This window comes from Xiphias gladius, chromosome 14 (genome assembly GCF_016859285.1).
Source record: "Xiphias gladius isolate SHS-SW01 ecotype Sanya breed wild chromosome 14, ASM1685928v1, whole genome shotgun sequence".
Taxonomy (NCBI): Eukaryota; Metazoa; Chordata; class Actinopteri; order Istiophoriformes; family Xiphiidae; genus Xiphias; species Xiphias gladius.
In genome coordinates, this window is record NC_053413.1 from 16257523 (window position 1) to 16284216 (window position 26694).

General features: G+C 41.6%; 1 protein-coding gene and 1 long non-coding RNA gene across 4 annotated transcripts; one reads left to right on the forward strand and one right to left on the reverse strand.

Annotated features, from left to right (window-relative positions):
* LOC120798891 (phosphatase and actin regulator 1-like) lies at positions 1–26694 on the forward strand. 3 transcript variants are annotated; one of them, XM_040143685.1, is made up of 12 exons: positions 1–68; positions 3676–3840; positions 12128–12208; positions 13941–14144; positions 14674–15019; positions 16278–16477; positions 17406–17562; positions 20386–20441; positions 21588–21649; positions 23435–23575; positions 25029–25105; positions 25281–26694. In XM_040143685.1, the coding sequence occupies exons 2-12, from the start codon at positions 3702–3704 to the stop codon at positions 25294–25296; spliced, it is 1479 nt and encodes a 492-aa protein (XP_039999619.1). In that variant the 5' UTR covers positions 1–68; positions 3676–3701; the 3' UTR covers positions 25297–26694. The 3 variants fall into 3 exon arrangements, with proteins under 3 accessions (XP_039999619.1, XP_039999617.1, XP_039999618.1); XM_040143683.1 differs by having other exon boundaries at positions 12–691; XM_040143684.1 differs by having other exon boundaries at positions 12–226.
* Positions 3011–6531, reverse strand: LOC120798893. Its single transcript, XR_005708757.1, has 2 exons — positions 6313–6531; positions 3011–3782 (listed from the first exon to the last, which is right to left on the reverse strand). It is a non-coding gene; the product is annotated as an uncharacterized LOC120798893 (long non-coding RNA).

Genomic DNA, 26694 nt, shown 5'->3' on the forward strand with positions numbered 1-26694 from the left:
CACTGCTCAGCTCTACTAATCGCGGATTAGCCACAACCGACTGCAGTCCACAGCTCTGGGAGGGAGAGGTAGTCGCTGCCATTCACTACTCACCCTCTGTTTTATTATTAGCTCACTTGGATTTGGCAGCAGGGCTTTTTTTTCTCTCTCTCTCTCTCTCTCTCTCTCAGCGGCAGTGACTTTTTGCGTTGCGCAACCGAGTAGCCTGCACATATTGGGATCTCAGGTAAAGAATTTGGGAATACAGCAGAGGGAAGCGGCCGATTTGGGGGAGGAGGGGGGGGGTGTCAATGGAAGCGGCCGCTGCAGGTCAGGTAGGACTCAAATGATGGCCCCTTTGACTTGAATCAGCGGCGACACGCTCCTCCGTTTTCCGCGTCCCCGATGTTCAAGACGGCCAACTACCCGACGGTGGACCCCGCTCCCACCATCATGCACGGCGCTTGGCTTACCACGGGCTGCCGAGAAAACACGCCCGTGGCGGTGGAGAAACCCAAGAAAAAGGCGTTCAGCCTGGTCAAAATCATGTCCCTCGGCGGCAAGAAAGGGCACGGCCAGTATCCGCCGCACCACCACCACCACCACCACCACAACAACAACAACAACCTGCCCTTTACCATCCACTGTCACATCGGGAAAGAGATTAAGCACATTTGCAGCAACTGCAGCCGCGGGAACGACACGCAGGACGGTGAGTAGGCTCAAGCCCGAGCCCTGTGCGGTTTCGCCCACAAGTAGCCCTGCGGTACTGCCATCCAGGACGCGCTCGCTCGCTCCCCGGCGATGGCCGTGTCTCTCGGCCGCTTGTGCGCGTGTGGCCACCAGATCGGGCGGCCCCGTTCATTGCATGTGCTCTGCGTCTGCCGGATCCGTCTGCTTGTGTGACGGTGTTCTGCCGCCACCGTTTCCAGTGGGGTCGACACGCATCTTGAGCGTTAAAGGTTGTAGCATCGAGAGCACAAAAAAAAAAAACGAGAGCGATTCACTGTCGCTGTGGTGGAACCTGCCCCCCCTGGGCTGGATCAGAACTTCTCGTAGGGTTGGGCTCAGACTCGGAACCGCCGCATGTTGGTTAGCATCACAGAGACGTGCTGGTGAATTTGTGGGACGTTTTTTTTTTTTTTTTAAGTATCCCTTACGTTCGCCCGGTTGGGCCGCAGATTGCCATCAGAAAGGCACGGGACTGTGCGGGCTGTTTTTGCACGAAAAGCCAGTTCTCCAGTTCAGTGTCATTACATCATCACTCAGCCATCTTGGTGTGCAAACAAGTGTTTTTAATTAAGAGCAGTCACATCAGTTTGCTGGTATCGCAGTAGTGGGGAATGTGGGTTACGCGCAACGCTACGAAGGTGGGATAGGGACGCCACAGCGTGTGCCTCGTGTCATGAAAAACATTTTCCATCCCTCTGTTCGGATACCTGGCAGAGGTTTTTCTGCTTTTTTTTTTTTTCTTTCCCTTTTTACTTTGCAAATTGAGCTCTGCCAGGAATTTGTCAAGATGGCATTGAATTACACGATGCCCTCAAATTGTAGATGTTCCGGTTCAGTGTTTTTCTGCCCTCAATCAATCAATCAATCCATTAATAAAAATGGGCTGTATTAAACACAGTATTTTAGGGATCATCAGGCTTTTCCACCCTTACACACACACACCCACCCTGAGGGTAGGGAGGGTCAGTCTTCACAGAATGCACCAAAAATCACTTTGACTGAATAACTTTCAAAAACACGCTTCTTTGGTCAATATAATACATATTTCAGTGATGCGTAGATGATCTGTAGCCTACAAAGAAGTGTTTGATGTTGTGAAAGCTTTTCAGTTTGTAAGCATTTCTTTTATTGACATTACTAAAATGTGTCATTGTCGTCATTCTCTCTATCATACAATGTATGATATGTGTATGATGTATGTATGAGCCGTTGTGGATTGGCTGTTTGATGTTGTTCAGCTTAGGTTTGGTTCTTTGTCTTCCTGTCTTTATCTAGCTTTTGGACCTTTTTTTAATGAACTAATTTGAATCTCTACTGGATGCAATTAGCATTGACTGTAGAGCTATTTATAGAGTTGTGTGGTGGCAGGATTGCTAAAATGGTTGGCTCTGAGGCACCAGAGCATTCAAGTATAGCCCGTGGGACTGATACCCACTGCATTACTGTCACATTATTTATCCTGCTGTCCCATGGCCCCGGGGAGGTGACTGACCTGTAATGTGATATATCTATGTTGGCAAACACCGTGAATGTGATGCAATTATTCAAAACCAAGTAACCAGCGCATTCCCTGACAGCATGTCGAGGGTGATGATCTGGAGCAATGCGGTGACACAGACAACAGACACGACACGCTGTACTAGAGGTCACTTCGGTACTGCAGCACCGAGGAAATGTTACTCAGACTACAGGGTGGCCCTTTTTTCTGTTGCTTTTCTTGTTTTCTATTCCATAGTGTTTTGTGTTTTATATTTGAAGGACCATATCTGAGTTTTTTTTAATTTTATTTTATTTTAACCATCTAGTGAATCACATGTCCATAGATTTTGTGAAGTATCTTGTAACCGCTAGGAAGCCCATTGGTTTCCATTCATAAAGGACAGTATTAAGAGCTGCGTAAGTGAGGTTAACCATCATAATAAAAGTCGTCTGCTCTTATTATTATCATTAGTCACACAAGGCCAGAAATCTTTGTCTGGCTATGCAAGACTATGTTATTGTTGCTATGTTATGTATGCATGTACAGAGTGATTTGAAAAGTCTGCACATTTAAAAAAAAAAAAGCGATAAAAGCAGACATGATGGATTACCCATCTCAGGCAACTTAATTTTCATACAGCATACAACATACTATACATTCAGAAATCTAAAACACTGGTAAGGTCCTGTAACTTAAATGCCTATTAAAAGTGTTCAGTAAGTAAGTAAGGAGACTAAAGAGCAGGGTAGAGTTCCATGTCTAAAAGCATGTTATAGTCTGCTTGCTGCTAGCATTGTTCACACTTTTTTTTTGGTTTTGTTTTTTTTTAACTAAAAAAAGAGATGTTTTAAAGCTAGTGAGTCTGAGTCAGACATTTCTGTTTTGAATACCTTTTTTATGATCATCCGCCTGGAGCTGACACCTTTTTGATTTTGTTTTCTGATCACATAGGCCCCTTTTGCAAGAGTTTTGTATGTGCCCAGGCTGTTTGTAGCCTAGGACTGCAGTATATTTCAAACAAATCATGTATTCACTTTTTCATGTAAGAGTTTCTTAGAACAAAATGCTTAACATTTTTTGCTTTTGATATCCAATGGTATGTAAAAGTCTAAAAGGCTGGGCCTTGTGAATATTTCATGAAAAGTAGAAAGATTCCCCCTTAATGAGGTGCTTATCAGTCTGTTTAGTGTTTTTTGGCAAGCCAATGCAAACCACTCGGTGTGATGCAGCCTCAAACTGTACTCGGAGCGTATCTTGCATAATGCTATCTGATATGCAGGTTTGTTTATCCTCTCCCAACCCCATCCAGTTACTAGGGAATTCAGGAGGCCACTTGGCACAGATTCTTGCTGCTTGGAAACTTGTAAGCAAAAGTGTCTGCTGCATTCACCGCTAGCTCTCCTGCATGATTACCAGAATATCACCTCCTCTGCATTTTCACCTAAACGAGACCGTTTTTTTTTTCTTTTCTTTTTTCCTTACAGCTGAGGAAGTAGAGAGGCTGGCCGCCATGCGTTCTGAGTCCTTGGTCTCTGGTACCCACACTCCACCCATCCGTCGTCGGAGCAAGTTTGCATCTCTGGGACGTCTTCTGAAGCCGTGGAAATGGAGGAAGAAGAAGAGCGAGAAGTTCAAGCAGACCTCTGCTGGTACATGACATTTTTTTCATAATTATATTTTAATGTGAGCACAAAAAAACACATGCAGGTGCCACATGCATAACAAACAACCATGGTACTTATAAGTACATACCTTGTGTTGTCATGAAAGAAAGTCAGTGTATATCCTTTGGTCAAAGGAAAAATGTATTAAGTTTTAGTCTCCAGGGTGTTTGAAAATGCAGCAAATTGATTCAGCAAAAGTGCAGCGTTGGACTTTCATGTTTTGAGGTCTCTTTAGTGTTCCTTTGATCCTACAGCCCAGTGTTGTCAGGGGCGAGTGAAGGACATGCTCTCTTCAGATGTGGCTGTATTTATTTTCCTTGGCTGACACATTCTGAATTCTGCTGTCAGCCTGGTGGACCAGAGAAGGGACATTGTCAGACTGCATCTTCTCTGGATGAGGAATTCTTGCTTTTGTAGAGGATGAGCAATTTCACAGAGACCTGAATCCGGTCTGAACAGGACAGGATGTTCTGATTCAGTAATATTTTTAAATTTGCATTTTCCTGGTGTGAATTTGCGGAATGAATCAGTCTCTGTCTAATTTGATCATGTTTGCTGTGACTGCTTTCTTACTGCTAATATTGTCAGTCTCTTATGCGATCACAGGGACTAATATGATGTCTAGTCATCTCCATCACTTATCACAAGCAAAAAACATGTATTTGAATCTTTGGTTGATACTACCTTTCACCTAGATTTTGACTGGTCCCACACTGCTGTTTGACTCTAGTTTGTATTTCTTCCCCAACATGGTCCTCCTGGCTCTTAAGCCTGCACACACAAGTGCTGACGAAATCTATTTCTTAACTTTAGATGATTGACTTTTTTATGTTTTACTGTATTTTAATAGAGTGCATACTTGATGAAACAATCATGGAGATTTTGTCTGTTGATTGGTACATTCATGTATGCCCAATGATAACAGCTTCTCCCTGTTGTGGTGAAGCACAATAATCAAGTGCTGAGCAACAAAAGGCCTTTTTTTTCTGTTACAATGGTTATAATGCACAGTGGAGCTGAGTGAAAAAGCTCTCTTCATTGCCTTTGTTATCCACTTGTTTTGTATGCATAATGCTGCTGTCTTCAAAAAATTCTTTTGCTACTATTGTGCTATAAAATCCATTTTGACAGCAGCATGATCATGGATTATGACCTATCAGTATATCTCACTGGAGCAGCCTTTAAGTAGAAATTCTGCATTGTCTCAAGTTGTCGGTGATGTGCAGTCACACAAGTAGGTCTCAGAATTCCTCTCATAGAATGCCCTCTTTGATCCAAATAAGACCGGCCGCTCCACTGAAACAGCTCTGTTGTTCGTGACAGAAGCCCTAAGGGCAGCGAGAGCTGCAGCTGAGTCTTCAGCCCTTGTCTTGCTTAGACCTATCAGCAGGCTTGACACGGTGAACCACCACATCCTGCTGTCTGTCCTCTTCGATATGGGCATCTGGGCAAAGGGCTTTCTTGGTTTGAATGCTATCTCGCTGGGCGTTCCTTATATGTGTCAAGGCATGGACATACGTCCTTATCCCATCCCCTCCCAGCAGGGGTGCCCCAAGGCTTGGTACTGGGGCCCCTTCTCTTAAAACTATACAACACCCCCTTGATTCCAATTATCTGCTCCCATGGCTTCACATATTATTGCTACACAGACGACACCCAACTTTACCATTCCTACCAGATGACCCCACGGTCCCGGCGCAGATATCGGCTTGTCTCTCAGACATATACTCATGGATGAAGGAATGCCACCTTCAACTAAACCTCTCTAAAACTGAATTTCTTTAATCATCCCGGCTAATCAATCTATCCATCACAATATCAACATCAAAATTGCCTCTTCGTCTCTTACCCAAACCACCGTGAGAAACCTGGGTGTCATGTTTGATGACCAGTTATCCTTCTCTGATCATGTTGCATCTGTCTCCCGGTCATGCTGCTTTACACTATACAACATAAGAAAAATCAGGCCATACCGTGTTTTGTTTTTGATCAGCCTAAAAGGGCACATGTCACTCCGCTGCTCATTGACCTCCACTGGTTCACATGGCGGCTAGAATAAAATTCAAGTCACTAATGCTTGCCTACAGACTGACTTCTGGGTCTGCACCCATCTATTTTAACTCAGTCATACAGGCTTATGCTTCTTCTCTGCCACTGGAGTCCCCAAAGGGACGTTTTCCGGCTTTGCAGTCCCTGATCACAAGGCAATCACAGTCCAAACTGTTCTCGTTTTTGGTTCCCTGATGGTGGAACGAGCTACCAAATGTTATCTGAGCAGGAGTGTCCCTCTATCTTCAAGAAATTCTTGAAGACTCCTATTCCAAGAGCACCTCCTCTCCTAACATCTCTAACACACTAACATGCCTAACTAGCACTTATTGTGCAATTTTGGTGCATATCTTTACCTGATCTACTTCCACTTTGTCTTATTGGACAGATTTAGTACTTAGCACTTACTTCAAGGTCTCCCTCTGTGCTGAACCTTTGGTGTTGTCCCTCACTTGTAAGTCGCTGTGGATAAAAGCATCTACCCGTCTAAATGAGTAAATGTAATTGTGAGTAGCTCCAAAGCTTGAGCAGGCGCTTTAGCTGCAGTGATGCCAACACAAATGTGCACACACTGTTACATCCAATTCAGCATGAAGTTTTTAAAGAGCCAAATAAGTAGAATATGGCCCATATTTGAGCAGCAGGCAGTGAAAGAGTAGAAGTCACACAAGCATGGGCCAGCGCAGTAAATTCAAATGACATGACGTGGCTCAGGGACTTTGAACTTTCACAGCCAAGTCAGCAGCACTTTTATGGAGATTTAAAGCTGTACTAATCAGTATTTTTATATAAACAGTTATTCAAATGACTACGTACAAGTATGTGTGGTGTGAAATGGTTCGCTCATAGTGACAAACCAACAGAGAATTATCACCAAACTCTGCTGTTCCCCCCAGCTCTTCAGCGTTTTAGTGTCTTTGAGCTCCTTGTTTTGCTTTTATGGCCCACACCTTAGTGTTTTGATTCACTTTTAACACTCTTATCAACCTCCTCTGCAGCTGCAACAGGGAGTGGTTTTCAACAAAAAAGCTCCAAAAAACCTCACTGTATTTTACCTGCTTAGCATGAAGCGGCAGACAAAGTTACCTGGTGAACATAGGGAGGCTTTAAGAGCCAAAAAATTTTCCCTCAGAAGTTGGTGAAGACCAACAAGGAGCTAGATGGGGATTGAATATTGAGGTTTTTATGTGAGGACAGAGACACAGCTCCAAATTATTGCTAATGTACAAAGTCTCCTGATTGTGTAAATAGACAACTGTTAGCTCACATGAGCCCTTTTAGCTTTATAAGGCCACAATTCTATAATACAGTATGATGATCATCTTTTTGTGGAGGTCTGCTGCCAATTACCCAAACAACCGATTAACGCTGCTTCAAAGATAATTTAGATTCTTTTACGCCAATTGTGCACCCAAAGCCAATTTAAGCGAAAAATTATGAAACCATATTTTTTATGATCCACATCATATCTTTAAGACTTTAAAACCATCTGTGTATTGAAAGTTTTTTGGGTGCCAGTTGATTATGATTTTCCTTTCTAACCTAATATATCCAGTATTTGCAAAATACAAGGTAATATGTGTTGGTATACATGATCAAGTTGGCTTGCTAAGTATCAGGTTATCTATTTCTTTCCACTGTTTGAACAACACTAGCCCTGAATCCAGTGGTACGCATGAATCTCTAACATCAAAGTGAAGTGAAAATTTGATTTTGAGAGGGCATGCTTGATAAAATTTCCTAACAATAAATCAGAGCAATGAACAAAACTCTGTGAAACATATGGAGAAAGACATTCTGTAAATGTTTGTACATTATCAGAGTAATGATAATGTTCCAAGAACAATAGTACAGAGTATTTATTTACATACTTTTAGTTGTCTTGCAACTAGGTTTTTTTTGTGATGAAAGCTGTGTTTAGAGGAACAAAATTCAGCTTATCTCATCCAGGAAACAGCATGGACTTAGGTTGACCTGTAGCCCCACTATTGATCTGTGTTTTTAAAATGGAACATTGCACATACTGTTGGGCATTTGCCCTCATTTAATTAGTCAACGCTAAGATGGCAGCGCTTGAGATTGGATGACCTCATTTTAAAAGATATAAGAAAACTGCTGCCACATACTATGACCAATACTTAACTTCTGTTGATAATTTGTCATCTGGCTAAGCTTCTTTTTGAAATCTCCAGGAGTTATTGTTGGTCACTTGGCCAACTGTCGCTTAAGCAAACGGGAAAATTGTGCTGTACTCCAGCAAATTACATTGATCTCATTAAAGACAAAGTTGATGTTAAGTGTATAGCCGTGAAATTCCTGATGTACTGCTCTGATCTTGGACTTAAATGCCCCTGTGTACTGTCTTCTTGTCTCTGCAGTTGGCTGTTGTGCTGTACTGTTGGTTATGTTTCCTGTGTCCGTGGGGAGCAGGCCAGCCACTGGGCATACAGCTGTTGTCGTAGATAATTGGACACTGAACACAGTAGAGGATTTTGAATGTTGTGTGATATTAAGCAGATGAAGGCCAGCTCTGGGGGACTGTACTCTTCGCCTCAGGAAGGAAGGAAGGAGGGAGGGCCTGACAGTTGGATGTCTTATCATGCTCAGTACATTATCACAGCGCACTCATATCAGGAAGAGATCTCACTAGGCAGAGTTTCAATAAAAGAACATGCATGTTGTATTCTGATGTTATCTTCGTTTTTATTTTTAATCCAATTAGCTAGCGCAAATCCCTAGGAATAGCAGTTGTCTAAATGCACTTTTCTTGATGTCTATTTGCTGAGTTCCTACCTGTCTATTGATTTATATATTGTATGGAGAGGAAGGCAAATGTCATATTACAAACCTGTTGTATCCACGGTATGTGTCAAGGTCTCGTTTAGCTAAATCAAAGCTTCTGATGTGTGAATCTTAACACTTGAGCTTGTCATTGATGAAAGACTCCATGAAAGTTTTAATACAGTTTTTGTGAGGCTCAGGCTGAGAGAATTGCCTCGGTAAAAGTCTCCACTCGAGCTACTCAGCCTCAGGGTTGGTAGGATGTGTTCTGACTATCTGGGTCACTTGGCAATGGAATATATTCTCTCTAAAAAAACTAAGTGTAGTGTTCTCAGATCAATACATGCTATACTTAGATATGCCTGTTAGATTTATTATGCTCTCTGCTGATACTCCCTGATGAGTGTCTCATCTTCTGACCTTGGTGCAGATTGAGTGGCTGGAGTGTTGGACCATGACATCACTTGGGCTATGGTGGACTTAACACAGGCTGCCCAAAATAGGACTTGGTTGTTATTCAAGGTGATTTAGAGGACAGCACCTGATTTTCATGCTCTGATATGAAAGATTGCTTTTTTTTTTTTTTTTTTCTCTCTGTATGGCCTTACAGGCCCTCCCTAGTGAAATGAACACTGAATTCTACTTCTTGCACTGTTAATGTGTTCATTAAATATTTAACGAAATGCTTTTTTGCAAGACCATCCAATATTTTAACTCCTGACTCGATGCTCGGCTACTGCACCACCTTCTGTGTCCACCTCAGTTTTACCAATTTCTTCTTCTTTTGTTTTATGAGCACACAACATCTGTCAAATCTGAAGACACATCCTCATTGAGGCTTCTGAGTTAATGGTATTGCGTAACTGTGCACATCCCATGGAATGGCAGTTATGTCATGGAGCTTTGAGTAATTACTTTTCATTTTGGATGAAACGGCAGTATAATCCATGAACATATTACAGCACTGCCAGTCTAACGTTGACCTGTACCCTTGGGTTTCCCCACTTTGGCAAAGAGTTGGTGCTGATGTTTTAAAGAGAAGTGTTTGTCATTTTGAGTAACACTGTGTCTGTCAACCAAGACTGTCAAATAATTTTTACTTTTTAAAAATTTTTTTCAAACAACCTATAACAGGTATGTCAAAGTCTGATTGAAGTTCACTTCATGAAAGATTTTTGGTCTCACTGAACGATTTAGCTTTAATGAAAAGTGGCAATATAGATGAAATAGAAAGAAATATGAGACCTATAATTTTTTTTTTAATTTTTTTTTTGGCATTTTATGTGTTATTGGATAGAGATAGCAGAGAGAGACAGGAAAGGCAGGGGAGGGAGAGGGGATAACATACTTGTTTAATTCTGTGTTTACTGCATCTGTCCCTCTCAAATAAACACTAAATGAAATGAAATGAAATTCAGCTAAGGGCCCAGGCTTGATTTAAACATAGGCCACTGGGTCAGGACTCAGCCTTGATATATGGTACATGCATTACTAGGTGAGCTATCAGGGTGCCTTCACACTCACCGTTTTAAAAATTTAACTATCATTCATAATCTATATCAGACAGAGATGAGAATTTAGACTGAAAACATTAACCTCATTGTGACATGTACTTTTTCTGTTTTGATTATGTGCATTACAAAAAAGGATATTAAAAAAAAAAAAATTCTCAGATATTGACACAAGTAGTCAAAAGCACAGTTGTTGCTTTTCAATTAAAGAGGGCTATGGGAGTTTTATGGAAATCAACTGGCAAGGTGCAAAGATTTCTAGTTTTGATTAAATTTTCAGAGTACTTCAAGGTTTACTTTTCTCATTATCCAGGTGCTGCACAACCAGCAGTCAATAGAAAACCCTTAATCTTCTGAACAGTCGTAATTTGTAATAATTGGGGAATTGTGGAAATAATCTAGTGAACTGGCTGTTTTCATTCTGTCAGAAAAGTCTTCTGTGTTGACTCTGGGTCATACCTGATAAGGCTATTTACTGTTGGCTTAATATAGTTGACCTAATGTTAAATTTGCTGCCTCTGGGGGATAATCACTCTTTAATGGAGCTGCCGGCATTAGCATCCAAAGAAGCATCTACAAATGCCACAATTTCCTTTCGTTTCACACTATCTTCAGTTTACCACTTCCAAGGGCCCCAGTGGAGATAATTCTGTGTGTGTGACATATTGGTGATATTTTAGTCTTTTTTTTTTTTTTTTTTTTTTTTCTTTAATGTTAAGTGTTTTTTTTTTTAGTAAGCTGATTTCAAACAGGCTTCTTTTGTTCTTTAAAAAAAAAAAATGGTGGTATGGAGTGAAATTGAACATCTGGTATCCTGGAGGAACTCATAGTGTAGTGTACTGTTTGATAACTTGCTCTGCTGTGGTATTTTGGAACACTGAAGGACAGAGTATCCAAATTTCTGCCCCGCAGGCCTGTCCGTCTGACATTTGTATGATTCTCGTTTGGGTTTTTAATTTTGAGCTCTCAGCAGTTGGTTTTGAATCAGCTGTGTTTTGACTAAGGGCAAGGAAAAGAGAGGTCAAGTTGTCCCTATTTTCATGAATCGACACTGAAGATGTATAATCGTTGAACATATTGCCCTCTGATAAAGCTGGGACAGGACTCTTGGGTCATATATAAAGCACACATGGCACAATCTGTGATCTCCCTCCAATGCAGGGACATTCCTACACAGTGTGCTCAAGTGTTGTTGCTCATTTCACATTCTTGATTGGTTTCTATGCAGGGGTAGATTTTGAAATTACTAACGTGATTTTTAACTGCTGTCGTTCAGCCTTTTGATTGAAGATGTTAAGTGCCTCAGCTTTTGAAGCCTAAAAATAGAAGAAAGCAGTAGCTGCGGGACATGCAATCTTGTGCATAATATATTGCTATTATAAGTGTTGCTGGAATATTTCCTTTATCCTTTAACTCTTCTCAATCAAGGCCCCGTGGTTCAGCTTTAACTGAACTGAAGAGGAGCCACAGTTTGACACATCATTATGTTTATAGCAAAATCCAGGATTTAAAACTGCTGTTCTCTCAAGAAGAGAAGGTGCTGGGATTTGTCTGATAAAAGAGAGAACTGAAAACGCAGTAAAAGCTATAACAGTGCACATATACACCATGAGCAAGGACAAAAATATACTGAAGATACAGTGACGTTTGGATGGATGTTTTAGTTTTATCAATGAGCGCATATGTTTTTGACAACTAACTTTAAAAGCCCAATGAAAGTTACTAGAGCATCTGGGGAAAAAAACAATTTTTCCTGATGCTCTGCACACAGATTTTAGTAATGCATTTGAATTTGTATGTGTTTCTTTGATTTAGTGTGTGGGTCGACCAAGATTAAACAAAGAAACGACTGTATGATACGTTGATGGATAAGCACTTAAAACATGAAAAGGATATCAAGATTTTTTTTTTTTTCTCCTTTTACTCGTCAGCGTTGGAGAGGAAGATGTCAGTGCGACAGAGCAGAGATGAGCTGATCAAGAGAGGAGTGCTGAAGGAGATCTTTGAAAAAGGTGAGGTGACGTTATACAGCTACCGTAGGATTTAACTAGGCTGGAAACCGTCTCGGTTGTAAGTAGAAACTGCAAGAAGAGTAGACACGGTGCACTAAATTTGAAGGTCCTCAGTTAGTCATCTCCTCATTAATCAGTAGTCTCTGAAGTGTGCTCTTTAAGATTTGACACGGGGCATTTAGAGATATAATCTTTCATTACAGAAATTCTGTAGCATTTTATGAACTCTTTGATCTTAACTTGATGTGCCCTAGACGTCCCATATTCAAAGCTAGAAAGTATGCTGGAGTCTGACAGCAATGTGCTCCCTGCCTCAGGACATCCAAAACCAAGTTGGTGAAGCTGAGGAAGTTCATGTAGTCAAGATGTGAAGAGAGCAAATATTAAATGTGTCCTTTTTCCCATTTTATTGTTAATTAAATCAAGTTTTGTGGACAATGATCAAAAGTTAAAAGTCAAAGCTAAAAACAAATCTATCACAAATTGACTTAATTTAAGTACAAATATAATAAGAGTATATAAAATGCAAGGGCTTGTCTTTGGCTTAAAGAACTGCGTGAAACTTCAAGCATGCAGGTGCTTTCCAACCAAAGTGAATATAATAACAAACTGAATAACTACCTCTCCAATTTCTGCACAATAACTGTGCCACTTCTCAGAATGCATATTAATGAGCCCAAGTGTGCTCAATTCCCCTGCTTAATGACAACCTAGTTTCAGTAATCCAAAAAACCTGTGTGCACAGCTTGATCAATCAGCAGTGGTTATTTTTATGCTCTCAAAGCAAATATTTTCTATGTCTCTGGAAGCTGTGTGATGTTATCAGCACTGACATCACCTTGATAAATAGATTCATAACTGATCCTGCTCTGGCAAGCTCAAAATAGAAATAGGTCCACTGGGGGCAAAAATGTATATATTAAAAAGAAAATAGATCTAATAATGGCAAAAATGTATTGCCCTTTTCCATTCTTTTATCTGATTGGCTGCTGGATTGTAATTGGCTTTAACTGGTATCCACGTTTGTCACTCTGGTCAGCTTTAACCGGTGAGAGTGCCTGTGGTGCACACCAGCCAAACCCTGGCTCTAGTCTCATTCAGAATGAAATGGTGGATAGTTTGCCAACAAAATGACTGGACTCAAAGTTACAGATCAGCTCTATCTCATATTTCAAAATAGGATTCCTTGAAGGTTGATGTGTTTGACAGCTTGTTACAATAACAATTTATGACTTGAATATCTTCCGTTAATAGCAGAACAAACAGGAAAAAAATCCCTTTTAAGACTTTCTGAATATTAAAAAGTCCAGAGACTCCTGCTCCCAAAAACTTACAGGAGTAAGCATTCTTGTGGTTTTGTATTTAAAAGGCTGTTTAGTCAAGATGAAATTTTTGAATTGGGGGTGAGCTCACAATTGAATGCATTGTTTGTCGGAATATGTGAGCAGCACTGTGAACTGCACTGTTAGCTTTAAAATGTGACCATGCAAAAAACCATAAAATGGCTCAGTGCTGTAAAGTTTTAAAAAGCAAAATGTCTGTCAAACTGTTTGCCTGACACCGTTTCTTGGTCTGGGGTTTGCTGATAAAAGGATTTCTGGTTGCCCCCCCCCCCAATGTCTCAAAACTCAATACCCCAAGTTCTTTTGAACTTGGTTTGAACAGTCTTTCTTTAGCGGTAAAACACATTTTTGACGCTTGTCGGATTACTTGTTTATTCCCTCTGTTTCAGCAACCGTTGAATTCCGATCCTCGATGGATGGTGGAATCTGCACTCAGGAGCCCTCTGTTAAGTCCTCTATGGTCCTGCCTACCAAGAAATCTGTCACCTACCCAGGTGACCTTCAGGACACCCCCGTCAAGCCACCGCTCTACCACAAGCAGCCTCCTGCTCTCCCTCCAAAGCCTTTCTCTAGGATCCCAAACCATAGCACAGGTCAGTTGCCCTAGTTAATGCTCGGTAGCAGGTTACCCCAGATCTCTTCAGACTATGGTGTTTTTATGATAATTTTTTATTTTTTTTCCAAACCACTATGTATTATTTATTGTACGCTATTAATTACTATACACATACTCTAGCATTTATTCCACTACCCTCGAGCTGTCAATATAACTAAAACGCTCATATGAGTAATTGTTTTGCTTTTGTTAAGCTAAACCGTTACTACTTTTGCTTTAAACCCTACCTGCATTGCCACACATGTGCACAGGATTATAGTAGTCTCATTAAATTCCCCTGTGGTTAGGTCAGCTGGGCTCTCTGTCATTGTCAATCTGTCAGTACAGGGTGGTGGCATTACCCTGGCCTAATTCCCACCACTCTGCGCTGACGTCTGAGCCATGTCTGATCGTCCATGAGCTGTGTTTATCTGTCTGCAACAGTAGAGTTCACTGGATGTGATATATCCCGGTAGAAATATTCAATAATCCCTCTTTCTGTCCTGTTATACTGTTACCCTTTTTAGATTCTTGCCAGCCAATGAAGTTGCCCTGTATGCCTGGAGGAAAGCACTCTCCACCTCTGCCTCCCAAGAAAGTGATGATTTGTGTGCCTCCAGGGGGGCTGGACTCCTCCACCTCCCCTTCAACGTCCCCCAACCCTCTCAGCACTCTCCCCCTAAAGCTCGCCCCTCCCCAGGGCATGCCATCCCATCACGGCACCCTACTGCCCTCCCAACTTGCCGGTCTGTCCACTCTTCACCAGAGCCACGGTCATCCGCTCCAGCTGCAGTACGGCAGCTTGCACGCGCCCAGCCGCATCATCGAGGAGCTCAATAAAACCCTGGCGCTCTCCATGCAGAGGTTTGAAAGGTTGGTAGCCATCAGCGCTCAGGTCATAAAATGTGATTGTCCTCCAGTGGAGTCACTGAGGGATTACGGATCTCTGTCTGTACATCACACATAATATCATGGCAGGACTAAACTTTTTGGAATGATATGAATGTGTTTTACATATTACACGGATGGATCTTCTGTCACAAAACTATATATATAATTAAACTATTTAATACTGACTTGTTGGCTGTTGCCAAAACAGCACTAATCTGAGTAATTACTGAAAAAAGTGGACTATAATTAGCATAGATTTTCCTCTTTATTAGCTTTTATTTTTGGGGCGGCTTGTCCACTACTTTCAAATCTATCCTGGTGTTATTGATGTCATGTCCTGCCATGTAGGGGCGGTTTACAGGTCTAAATCGGCACACTGCCTCACAGGGCAGCATGGCCTAATTTTGAAGTAAATGTGTGTGTGTGTGTGTGTGTGTGTGTGTGTGTGTGGGCACAAGCGCATGGAGTAGGCGTCCCTCCAGCAGTTGGCCTGACATAACATGACCAGCTGCTCTTTACAAGAGCTGCGCTTCTTCGTGTTTGGAGAAAAGGGACAGAATAGCGGATTGGACATTATGTAACCTCTTACATTAGGATCTCTCTTTGACCAGAGCCATTTGGCCAGGGATAAGGAAGTAATGGTCCTGACATGGCTCACAATTAGTCTGAAAGCTTGAAATGGTTATATAATAGTGGCTCATCATAAGAAGCTCAAACTAGACTGTGATTAATCAATCTATCATATATATCACCGGTTAACACTTGCATGTAAATGGCTCCTGAAAGTGACGCTTATTCCCATCACTCTTTTCCTCTGCGCATTTCCAAGGACTGCAGGGCTTGGTGTAAGACTGCACAGAACTGTAGTGTGTGTTCTTATCTCCCCTCCCTTTATACTTGGATTTAAAAACCCACTAAGCTATCATTAGACTATGTACCAGAGCCCCCTTTATTGTTTTAAAGCACTTCCTTTTTCTGGACTGAGAAAGATTGTGAGGTTATTGTTCAAGTAATGCCACGTCATAAATAAAGTTTTCTGACTGTAAAAAGATGATTTAGAGCTAGACTTGAAGTATCAGGTTTCCCTTGTAAACTGGATTTTTGCCTTCACTCTCATTGGGGTGGACAAACCCATCCTCTTAGCAAGGCCAAATGGTATAGCCATACGCATGATCTGCTACATTAATACTCAGATTTAGTTCAGAACCAAGAAAACAACATCTGGCTGTCACTCCACTAGCTCTGCCTTGCATGGCGGTGGTCAGTGTGTGCCTCTGGACAGAAGAGAAGTGCCATCTGTGATTATCGACTATGAGGATGACAAGGAGAACATGCCCAACGAGTCGGACTATGAAGATCTGCCCAGCATGTACAAGGACGAGGACGACGATGTGGATGATGACGAGGACGACGACGAAGATGACGACTCCATATTTACAAGTGAGTGGCGGCAGTTCCAAGATCGTTTCACTGAATCAAAAGAGAACTAAAATTTGTCCATCAATGTCTAAGGTATGACTAATGAAAAAGATATGGAAAGTGTAGTTATTTTGAAAGATTATTTTGATTAAACAATGTGATCAGGATTGTCAAACATAAGTATTTGTTTCATCTTTAGAAGCTAAGTTGTTTTGTTTTACTTTTGTTTTACTCTTTGTCTATTTTGGTGGCGAGGATAGCTGATTTCTACAGATATGACACATTTGTGATCAACAGCAAAGCTAGCTTCACCTGAAGGCTCCTGGAGCTCAGATGTAGTCTGACCTTCAAAGCCGGGCCAAAATTAGGTTCACAGAAGTGTATCCAGAATCATGCTGTCACCCATTCTCTCCCTGCCTCTTAGCCAGACTGCTGCACTGTGCAGAGCAGTCTGTGGCTTTGGCACTGTGTATCCTTGCTTTCACATGGGTGCATGTTTGAGTGAGATGGAATTACTCAATATGCCACATCATGACCTTAAAGGGCATTGGAAAGATGAGTAACACCTAGAAGTGCAGTAAACTTGATTTGGAAACTCACTTTTTCCAAATCTATACATAAGTGTACATGTGATGTTGTGTGCAAAAATTCAAAAGTTAAAAACCACCATACTTTACGCCATATTCACGGTAGTGCAGTATTCAATACCAAATAACCTATGTCTGTCAGTGATGAAAACTATTTGCCATTCCCAAGCGTCCAAACCAGGAATTAAAGATAACATTAACAAAAAAAGGCAACATTATAAGAGGAGTCAATGTATAATCTATTTAAAACATGTGGGAGATGCTGTAGGAAGCAGTTAAAGAACATTTTGTTAAAATAGGCCCCAGGTGTGTGCTTTCTGTCTTCGGCTCATCTCATGTTTGACCATGGCATGCATGTTTAGGTACTCTGGCTCAGAAGGTGCTGAGAAAAGACTCTCTGGCCATCAAGCTGAGTAACCGTCCATCCAAAAGAGAGCTGGAGGAGAAAAACATCCTGCCCATGCAGACCGATGAGGAGAGACTGGAGTCTAGGCAGCAGATAGGCACCAAACTCACAAGGTGAGACACGGAAACACGTGCATTTTTAAACTCTAATATATTTACACCCGTGCACAATTTATGGGCCGAATATTTTCAGGAAACCCGGTTGATGCTGCTGTAGCCAGCTCAACAACAGCTGCCTGGAAACAGCACTGACTTTTCTCAGGCAAAATCGAGCATTTTGTCTTACTTTGGGCTGACGATGGCCCAATATCCTGGCTGATAGAGCTGTGACGTAGTCCAAAGCTGATGCAAATGTGAGCCTTTTTTCTATTGAAACACTTTATATCCTGTCAGTTTTTCCTTCTCAACATCGATAAGGATAAACGCTTTATCTCATTAGAATGAGGCTGTGAAAATGGAGCTGACCTAATTTCAGCGATGCATCATCCCCCCCCTCCCTCTTTTTTCCTTCTCTTGTGTTCTCTCTGTTCGCTCACTCTCTCTCTCTCTCTCTCTCTCTCTCTCTCTCTCCTCTTTCTTCCTCCTGCCTGACTTCCTCCCTCGCTCACTGAATCACCACGGTGATGCATGTGCCAAACTATCTCCACCCGACTCCTCCGCACAACAGCACCAAGCAAGCCACTTCATACCAGCATTTTACACACACACACACACACACACACACCCCCTACACTGGGAAAGTGCATACAAATTGCAGGAATTTGTGTACATATGTTAAGATCATAAATGTGAATTCTAGTAACTGAACCGATCAAACAACATAATGTTTTTCCCTAACGGATCACAGGCTTCATTTGATTTCACTGTTCTTTGAACATGACTTGCCTCTTCAAAGGAAGGGGATGTAATGATGTGTTGAAGAGGAAAAAACCCACCAGCTGTATGGGTAGGAATGAAACCCCGAATAGTATAATAAGATATGAAATGTGGGAAATACTGTGCGGTTGCAAGGGAGGGAAGGCGTATTATCTAGAGACATTGGCACACGAGTCACTGCTCCCCTCTGTGATTGGAACACAGAGCATGTTCCCAGAAGGCCTGCCTGCTCAGTTGTCATGTTCCCAAAAAGCTCAGTCACAGTGTCCTTTTGCACGTTGTCATCCTGTGCACAATTCCTAATTTCATGCTTTTTGCCAACAGCATTGTGTCCTGCAATGTTGTCACTTATGCCAGGCCAATCAGGATTCATTAGGATAATGCTATTCTACGACACACTGACCTCAACTTGCCTCTATTGAACTGATTCACTGGAGACTCTTTTTTTAACTCTAAGGGTTTCATCATTTACCCTTGAGAAAGTTGCTGTTCCTTTGGCTTATTGTTTGGGGATTTTCATGTATTATGTAGTCTGTGCCTCTGTACGGACTAGTTCGACATTTTGGGAAATGCAGTATTGCTTATTCACCGTCTTGCGGAGAGTGAGATGAGGCGATTGATACCACTGTCATATCTGCTTTAATATGAAGACTAGAAGCTAGCTTGGCTCTGGGCCAAAGGAAAAACACCTGCCTACCAGCACCTCCTAAAGCACAACCTCTAAACACTGACTCAGACTCAGGGAATAATTCTGTGCGAGTATATCACTACCAGTGACCCCTTTAACATAGTCATTAAACATAATCATTTTATCCATTCTTAATATAAAAATATTAGTGCAGCTTTAAATAAATTTGCCCTTCATATTAGCAACTTCATAAAACCCTGTGTAAATCCTTTATATAATCTTCATAATAATAATTCATGCTTCTAGTCTTCACATTGCAAACGAGCACATAACAAGGCTGACACTGCTTAAACAAACCTGGCTATTAAAGAAATTGTTTGAGAAGGGGCATCCAAATGGATGCTTTTGACTAGTCTTTGAATGTTTATTCACAATAGCTGCTTTTTTTTTTTTTTTTTTTTTTTTGCTGACATGATACCTATGTAATGCTCAGACCACGCGGTTAGGTAGAGAACTCCAGCCTGAGAGTCAGTGTCTCGACCCTTCCTGCACGGTAACCCTCGATTGGAAGAAGAAATGATGCATGATGAGATGAGACAAACCAGGCTGGGCACCGATCGAACTCTGCATACAGGAGCTTACCAGTGGAAGCCGTTTCAGTCGGTCGTCAGATCTAACGAGATTGAGACATTGATCCAGTGTCTGCAGTTAGGTCTACTGCTGCAGGGTTCTGACACAGTGCTATAATAGGAGTCCCCAGTCGCGAATGACCTTTCAGAGATTGCCTTTGGGTATCTTAGTCATTTTAGCCACTCAAAAATTGAGGAAATTGGAGATAATCTATCCAAAATGTATCTCTTCAGAAGAAGTCGCATTGAAGAAAAAATGTGATTGGGACAATGCCCAACTGTCCTCCTCCATCTGTCTTTGTCTGTGTAAATGTGTGCAGTAGGTTTATTTTAGCAGATGTGCAAGTGCTAAAACCTTTCAGTTGGCATTTGAAGATCATGGATCATGGTTGACTGGAGTTTTGGGAGTGCACACATGCATAAGATGCAAACCTTTAAACTGAGGAAGCATTGAGTTAATGTACGTTGAGGGTTCTCACGCCGCGAGTCAAAATGCCAATAAGGTAATTTTTGCTCGGAGCTGCTTTTCAAAGCAGGGAGCCAATACTGGGCAAAATGTGTGGGAGAAAAAAAATAATTGAGAAGCTTTCTCTGATCACTGTGTCACTATGTGTATCACAGGAGAAGAACCAGTGAAATGTTTGCACAGATTTTCTTTTACAGTTAATGATTATATGATTAGTGTAAAGTCGGTTGATTTGCTTTAGAAACTTAAGCTTTTTTCCCCCCATATTAATTCTCTGTTGCCTTGCTGACCTCTTGCCTATGATTATGTGCTGACTATGGATGCATGTTTCTCACCAGGCGCTTGAGTCAGAGGCCCACAGCGGAGGAGCTAGAACAGAGGAACATCCTCAAACGTGAGTGTTTTTATACTTGTATATTTAGCATGATCTCTAAGCTGCTAAGTGTGAACAGTTTAACAAAAATGTCAAAACTGTGTCGCGCTTCATGAGAGGCATTGTAGTGAAGCATGAGTCCGTATTTGTGGCAGCCTTTTTGTCCATGCAGGCTTCATTTAGTGCAGCCTGGTGATTCGAGAGGTCTATTTTTGTGAAAGCTAGTAGCATACACCGCTCCCTTTATTCCTCCTTGATCTGCCTTTGCATGTGAAGCAAGCAGGCAGGCAGGCAGGCAGGCAGGCAGGCAGGCAGGCAGGCAGGCAGGACTCCCGGAGGACTCATGTCCAGAGAGACTGGTTTTATAGCTCAAACACATGCAGTATCAGAGAGGAGCAGTTCTGTTGCCTGGGACTCTGCGGCTCTCACATCAAAGACTGTTTTACCAGCAGTTCTTGCTCTCCCAGAGGCTCCTGCATGATTGGCAGAGTGTAGGAGCAAAGCACAAGGTCTAAGAATTCATGAGTGACAAGTCATGTCCTCCCCATCACTCAAACGCATACAGTACCAAGGTTAAACAAATGGGGCTTTGTTTTTTCTAGAGAGGCACCGGACTCCAGAACTGAGAGTAGTACTATAGATACAGTATGTGTTCAGCACGAGCACAAATGACTGCTGACGCTTCTGCAAACCTGAGAAATGTCCCAGTATGGTTCATATTTACTCTTGTCTCTCATTTTAACTCGATCCTCTGAGCTGGAGGTTTTTGTCTCTGTAATTGGCTTGGAATATATAGTTTAACCCATCGATGAATTTTAGCGAGATGAAACGCAAGAACTTAATTTGATCAGCATTTCCTCCTCTTAGAAAATCTATTTTTGTATTTAAATAGGTCATTCAGTTCTTCATAAACATGGACCAGATAGCCCTAGGACAACTTGAAAGGAACAAAGCAATCATTCTCCCCTAATACCCTTTCCTAATAGTATTAAAAAGCCAACGATGGAAACAGTTCTAAGCTTTCAGAAACTTCACGTCTAGTGTGAATCTAATGAACCATACTATGGAAATAGCGTGTTTGTTCCACGCTGTTTATTTCATAAAGAGTCTGCTGTTTGCATGTGGCCGTACTCACAGTATTAACACTAATCCTTTCATTCTCTGCAGCTCGCAATGAACAAGAGGAAATAGAGGAGAAGAGAGAGATAAAACGAAGGCTAACACGAAAGGTGAGTCCAGAATACCTCCAAAGGTGCAAACCCACACCTGATCTTAAAGCGCTCGGAGGGGGTAAATTGTTGGCCGGGATAAACAAGTGCTGTGACAGTGAGTCATCTGGGGTGAGGAGAGAAATTAGTCTCTTGCAGGCCTGGTATTGTAGTTCTCAGGTCTCCCCCAGGAGACATGGGTGTCCTTGCTGACCTTGGCCCTGCAGCATGTTGGCTGCCAAATCCCCCGACCCCATAGGGAGGTGTTGAGCATGTTCCCATCACTTTCAATTAAAGAATTACACTTTCTGCTCACCTGCAGACATGCTCAAAACAAAAATCTCACAGCTATTGAAGGAATCTATCATATGCATCACATGCCTCTTTGAATACGTTTTCAACAAAATGCTTGTGCTGCATATTGCATTACCACACATTCATAGGGCATTGCTCGTGTATGTAACCAATGTGTATTATCGTGACTAAATATAGACATGTACAGCATGACAGATAGCCCAACTTTTTTTTTTTTTTTTTTTTTTTTTTAGGCAAATACTGACATTTGAGAGTTTTAAAAATCATCATAGCAATATCATTTAACCTCCTTCAAAAACACCCTCATAGCTGGAAACTGGCCCTAAACTGTAAAAGACAAACTGTTGTTTTTGAATGCAAGAAATATTGACTATGGCGGTTTTTAAATTTGTTCTGTTCATAACACCATAATAGAGAGTGCAATAAATATCTAGGCATTTGGATCGATGAAAAACTTACTTTTAAAATACATATTGATATGCTTCTATCATAACTGAGATTGAACTTGGGCTTTGTTTTTAGAAAGAAATCCTGTTTTCCTTTATTTACGAGAAAAAGGATTGTTGAAGCCGTTTTTTCTCACTCTGTTGGAGTACGGGGATGTTATTTATGGGAGGGCGGCCAGTTCCACCCTCAAACCCTTTAGATACAGTATCACTCCGCATTAAGATCCATCACTGGAGATAGTTATGGGACACACCATCGTCTACTATACCAAAAAACTGGCCTTAAAGCTCTATCAGTGAGCAGGGATCAGCGGTTCTCTTATTTATAAAACTTAAAAAAAAAAAAAAAATTCATACTGTTTTATTTATGTATTTTTCTCATTCCTACACTTTTACTTTTAACATTGTTACTTTTACCTTTTTTTTTTTTTTTTTAAATTGATATAGCCATGTATTCTTCTTCTTTATTTGATTTTAGTTGTCTGTGTCTTCATTGTACGTCTGTACCTCGGCACCATTGAAAATGAAGGTTTTTCCCTCTTCTAAAATGGGTTTATGATATACTTATTTAAAATTACCAGTCGGTGTATTGAGTTGGTTTTTGATGGAGAATCGTCTAGAACAGATTGAGTATCCCATTTTAAGATTGTTGTAATGAGTGAATGTTTCATAACTATATACATGGGTTATGGGACACCTGCCTGTGAATTTAGCTGTGCAAAAGATGAGTTGAAGTGATATGCTTAATGGTTTAGAGTTAATAAAGACCTAGTACACTGAATAGGGTTTGAAGGACCGGAAACAGTAATTTGATGCAATGATTCAGTAAATGTCCTGAATCCCTAAACAAATGGATCTTGAGCTACCCTCTGAAGTAGCTGCATAAGAAGAAATACTGGGTGTGCGAGTCTGTTTTTTGTTTGTTTCTATAGGGACATGAATTCATGCAAAATCTGAGAAGGTGCTAACCATCGCTGTGGCTAGGAATACTTACCCAATTATCTGTTGTCCAATTCTTTCTTTTTTTTTTTTGCTCTTGTTCCAGCTGAGCCAGAGGCCCACTGTAGAGGAGCTGAGACAGGCCAAAATTCTCATCCGATTCAGTGACTACGTGGAGGTGTCTGATGCCCAGGACTACGACAGGCGGGCAGATAAACCCTGGACCCGGCTCACAGCAGCTGACAAGGCCAGTATCACTTACACTAATCTTACAGTCCAACTGAGATAATCTTTTGATATGCTCAAGATCCTTCCTTGCCTTCTTCCAAATTTCTTCAAACACAATTATACTCCCCATCCCCCCTCCGTGCCTCATATGTCGAACCCGTAACGCAGGAGAGTAATTGTAGGAGGACGTGTTCCTCCTCTCTTGCTACGGCAAGCTCCACCTCAGCTGTTTTGTTCCCCTTTGTGAGTCAACACCCTGGAGCAGTCCTGCTGCTCACTGCCCAGCGGTCCATGCTTCTGTCTTTTAATGAGCTCTTGATTTTTGCAGATCATATATTCTGCCTTCTTTGCTTTGTTGATGCACAGCTCTGAACATGCCAGATCACACCTGAGGACCGCTCATGTGAAGATCACGGGGACTCTGCGTTTTCATTACGCAACAGCTCCCCTTACATAAGAGAGTAATTGGACAAGCAGGGCCCCAGGACCCCGCAGCCGCAGCTCTGCTCTGCAGACATTTTTTTCCTGTTTCTAACGTCTAGCACGGATTTGAATGTTGTTTGTTCTCCTGTCACAGGAACATCCTTTCCAAGGCTGCTTGAGTCATGCTGAACAGCAAAAGCAACAACATCACTCGGCTGGGTTGCTGTCACACATGACATTTTAGAGGGGATATAAGGTTACTAGAAAAAGGCTCAGCACACCATTTTATTTCTTGGAACTTTGACTCATTCTCACTTTGAGAATCTCTGCAGTTATTTTGCCCTCGGGGAGGGCGCTCAGCCCTCCACTGCTCCAGCGCTGCTACTTAGAGGCCATGATTCACTGGGCATTGTCCCAGATGTGAATTTGTAGAATTACATGAATGGGAAACAGCTTTGTTTTCTGCTCAACAACCTTCCTGGAAAAGAGATGTTTTTAAAAAAAAAAAAAAAAAAGTTGAAGATGAGGTGAGGCCTGTGTTTCTTAACACCACCACAGTGTCCCCTACTGAGACAGCTGGAGCCCAGCTAACTTTATTTCCAGTGTTTTCCATGATTTGTGATTCTCTTTCGCACTGAAGTTGTGTATGTTACCTTGAGCTTTTTATCCAAGGACTGGAACACACTTGGAACAAAGCTTAGATGTTCTATGAACTGTATCGGGTTGAAACTAAAAACTGTGTGTGAGTCATCCATGTAAATCCATGGCATCAAGAATTCATTATGGTTAAAAACACAAGCTGGATACCCAAGTAGACCAGCAACAGATTTTATATTATTGTTCTGGCTTTTCGATGTCTCAAGAGGAGGAAATTGAAGGCTCTTGTGACGTGAGGGGAGAATTCAGCAGAATCATTCATGGCCTTGAGATAAGCGTAAATGATGCATGAAGCATGCTAAAAGGAGTTAGAGTCAGGGCTTAGAGGCTGCAGTTTGTGTACTGAGCCTCTGCAGCTTCTCTCAATCTTCCTTCTTGTTTGTGCTCTGCAGGCAGCTATACGAAAGGAACTCAATGATTTCAAGAGCAATGAGATGGAAGTGCATGAGTCAAGTCGCCATTTAACCAGGTAATGTGCACAATCCAGTCATCTGCACGCGATATCAAATATCAAAACACCTCATATACAGCAGGAGCTATTCGTGCGCTGCACGTATTTGCTTTACGTGCACTGGGTCTCTACCTGAGGTGATGAAATTTGATGAAATGTTTGAAGCGGTCCTTTTTTTGTTTTGTGTTTTTAGGTTTCACAGACCATAGTAGACCACCACTGTCTCGAGCCGTGCCGGACCGGCGCTCTCCTCCACTGAGAACCTTAAGTGCTGGACAGTAAAATGGTGCCCGTTTCTACAACAAGGCCATGTCTTCTGAAATGCCTTTTCAAGACGCACACAACTGAGTCGTAACTACTACACCACACGATGCAGATGCCCACTACTCTATCCACTGTAGTAGCACATAATGACTCCAGTTGATTCCCTTCGCCCCTCTGTCTCTTAAACCTCTGTGCTGAGCTCTTAGGCAGGCGCTCAGTTCTGCGGCGATTTGGACAGTGGGAGAGTTTTTGTTTGCAACCGATTGACACTTGCGACATCTACTGAGGGCAACTGTAACTTTGGTTCATCGAAAATACCAGTGGACTTGTCTCAGTGGACATGTTTTTATCCCTCCTCTTTATTATGCTGTCACTCTGAACTCCTCTAGCCCTTATGGACAACTCTGCGCAAGGACGCAGGGTTGATTGTTCCGAGCTCACTATATCAGCAGGAGATCCGTCTTCATTGCACCTGCTGGGACTTTGGAGACGGCTTAAAAAGACACACAGGAGGGAGGGAGCGGTCCAAGATTAGAACCATGTGCAATATGTTTTCTTCTTCTGCTTTTCCTAGACTATAGCACCCCCTGGAGTCCCCTGTGTGTCATTACTATGTAGTGCTGACTTTTCTTCTTCCCCCATATGTGCAATTCTCACTGTACCAACAATGTTGACATCTAATTGCTAACTGTGAATTTGGGAGTTTGGGCAATGCCCGCACTCTCTCCAAATGTACATTTTTTTCATACCAAGGAAGGAAAGTTACATTCAAAGAAGATTCATGCTTGACCAAGTTTCATTCATGTCAGAATCTTATAAATTTAATGTAAAAATTTCAGCTGGCAGATATATTCTGGTTCCAGTGTGTGCAACAAATATCTGTTTTATATTATTTTGTCAGTTTTTAAATGTTTTTAATAGAGGCACTTCATTTACATGTTCTTAAATGTTCCAGCTCAATGATTTGATGCTTTTTAAAAACAGAATACCAAGAGCTAGGCTCACCACATTATTATCTCATGCATTTATTTTCAGCAGAGTTTTTAATGATCTTTGCTCATAATGTGCATTGTACTATACACTTTACTTTTATACTCAAGTCATCATAAGTTTTTGACCAAGCAATATGTGTTGTTTGTAGAGAAAAGGTTAAACTGCAGGTTTCCCCTATCATTTTTTTTTTTGTGTGTGTTTATACACTACGCCTCACTTCAGGGTTTTCATTTTCTTTTATACTTTACTTTAGGAAAGCTTTATTCAGGAGGACTTTTTCTGCATTTCTCTTGACTACTCAACCTAAAAAAAACAAACAAAAAACCCTGCCTCTTTTGAACGCTCACCAA

Coding starts and splice junctions, on each gene's coding strand:
- LOC120798891 (XM_040143683.1), top strand. CDS start 385: ATGTTCAAGACGGCCAACTACCCGACGGTGGACCCCGCTCCCACCATC. Junction 3,841..12,127: donor GTTCAAGCAGACCTCTGCTG/GTACATGACATT, acceptor TTTACTCGTCAG/CGTTGGAGAGGAAGATGTCA. Junction 15,020..16,277: donor TCCATGCAGAGGTTTGAAAG/GTTGGTAGCCAT, acceptor TCACTCCACTAG/CTCTGCCTTGCATGGCGGTG.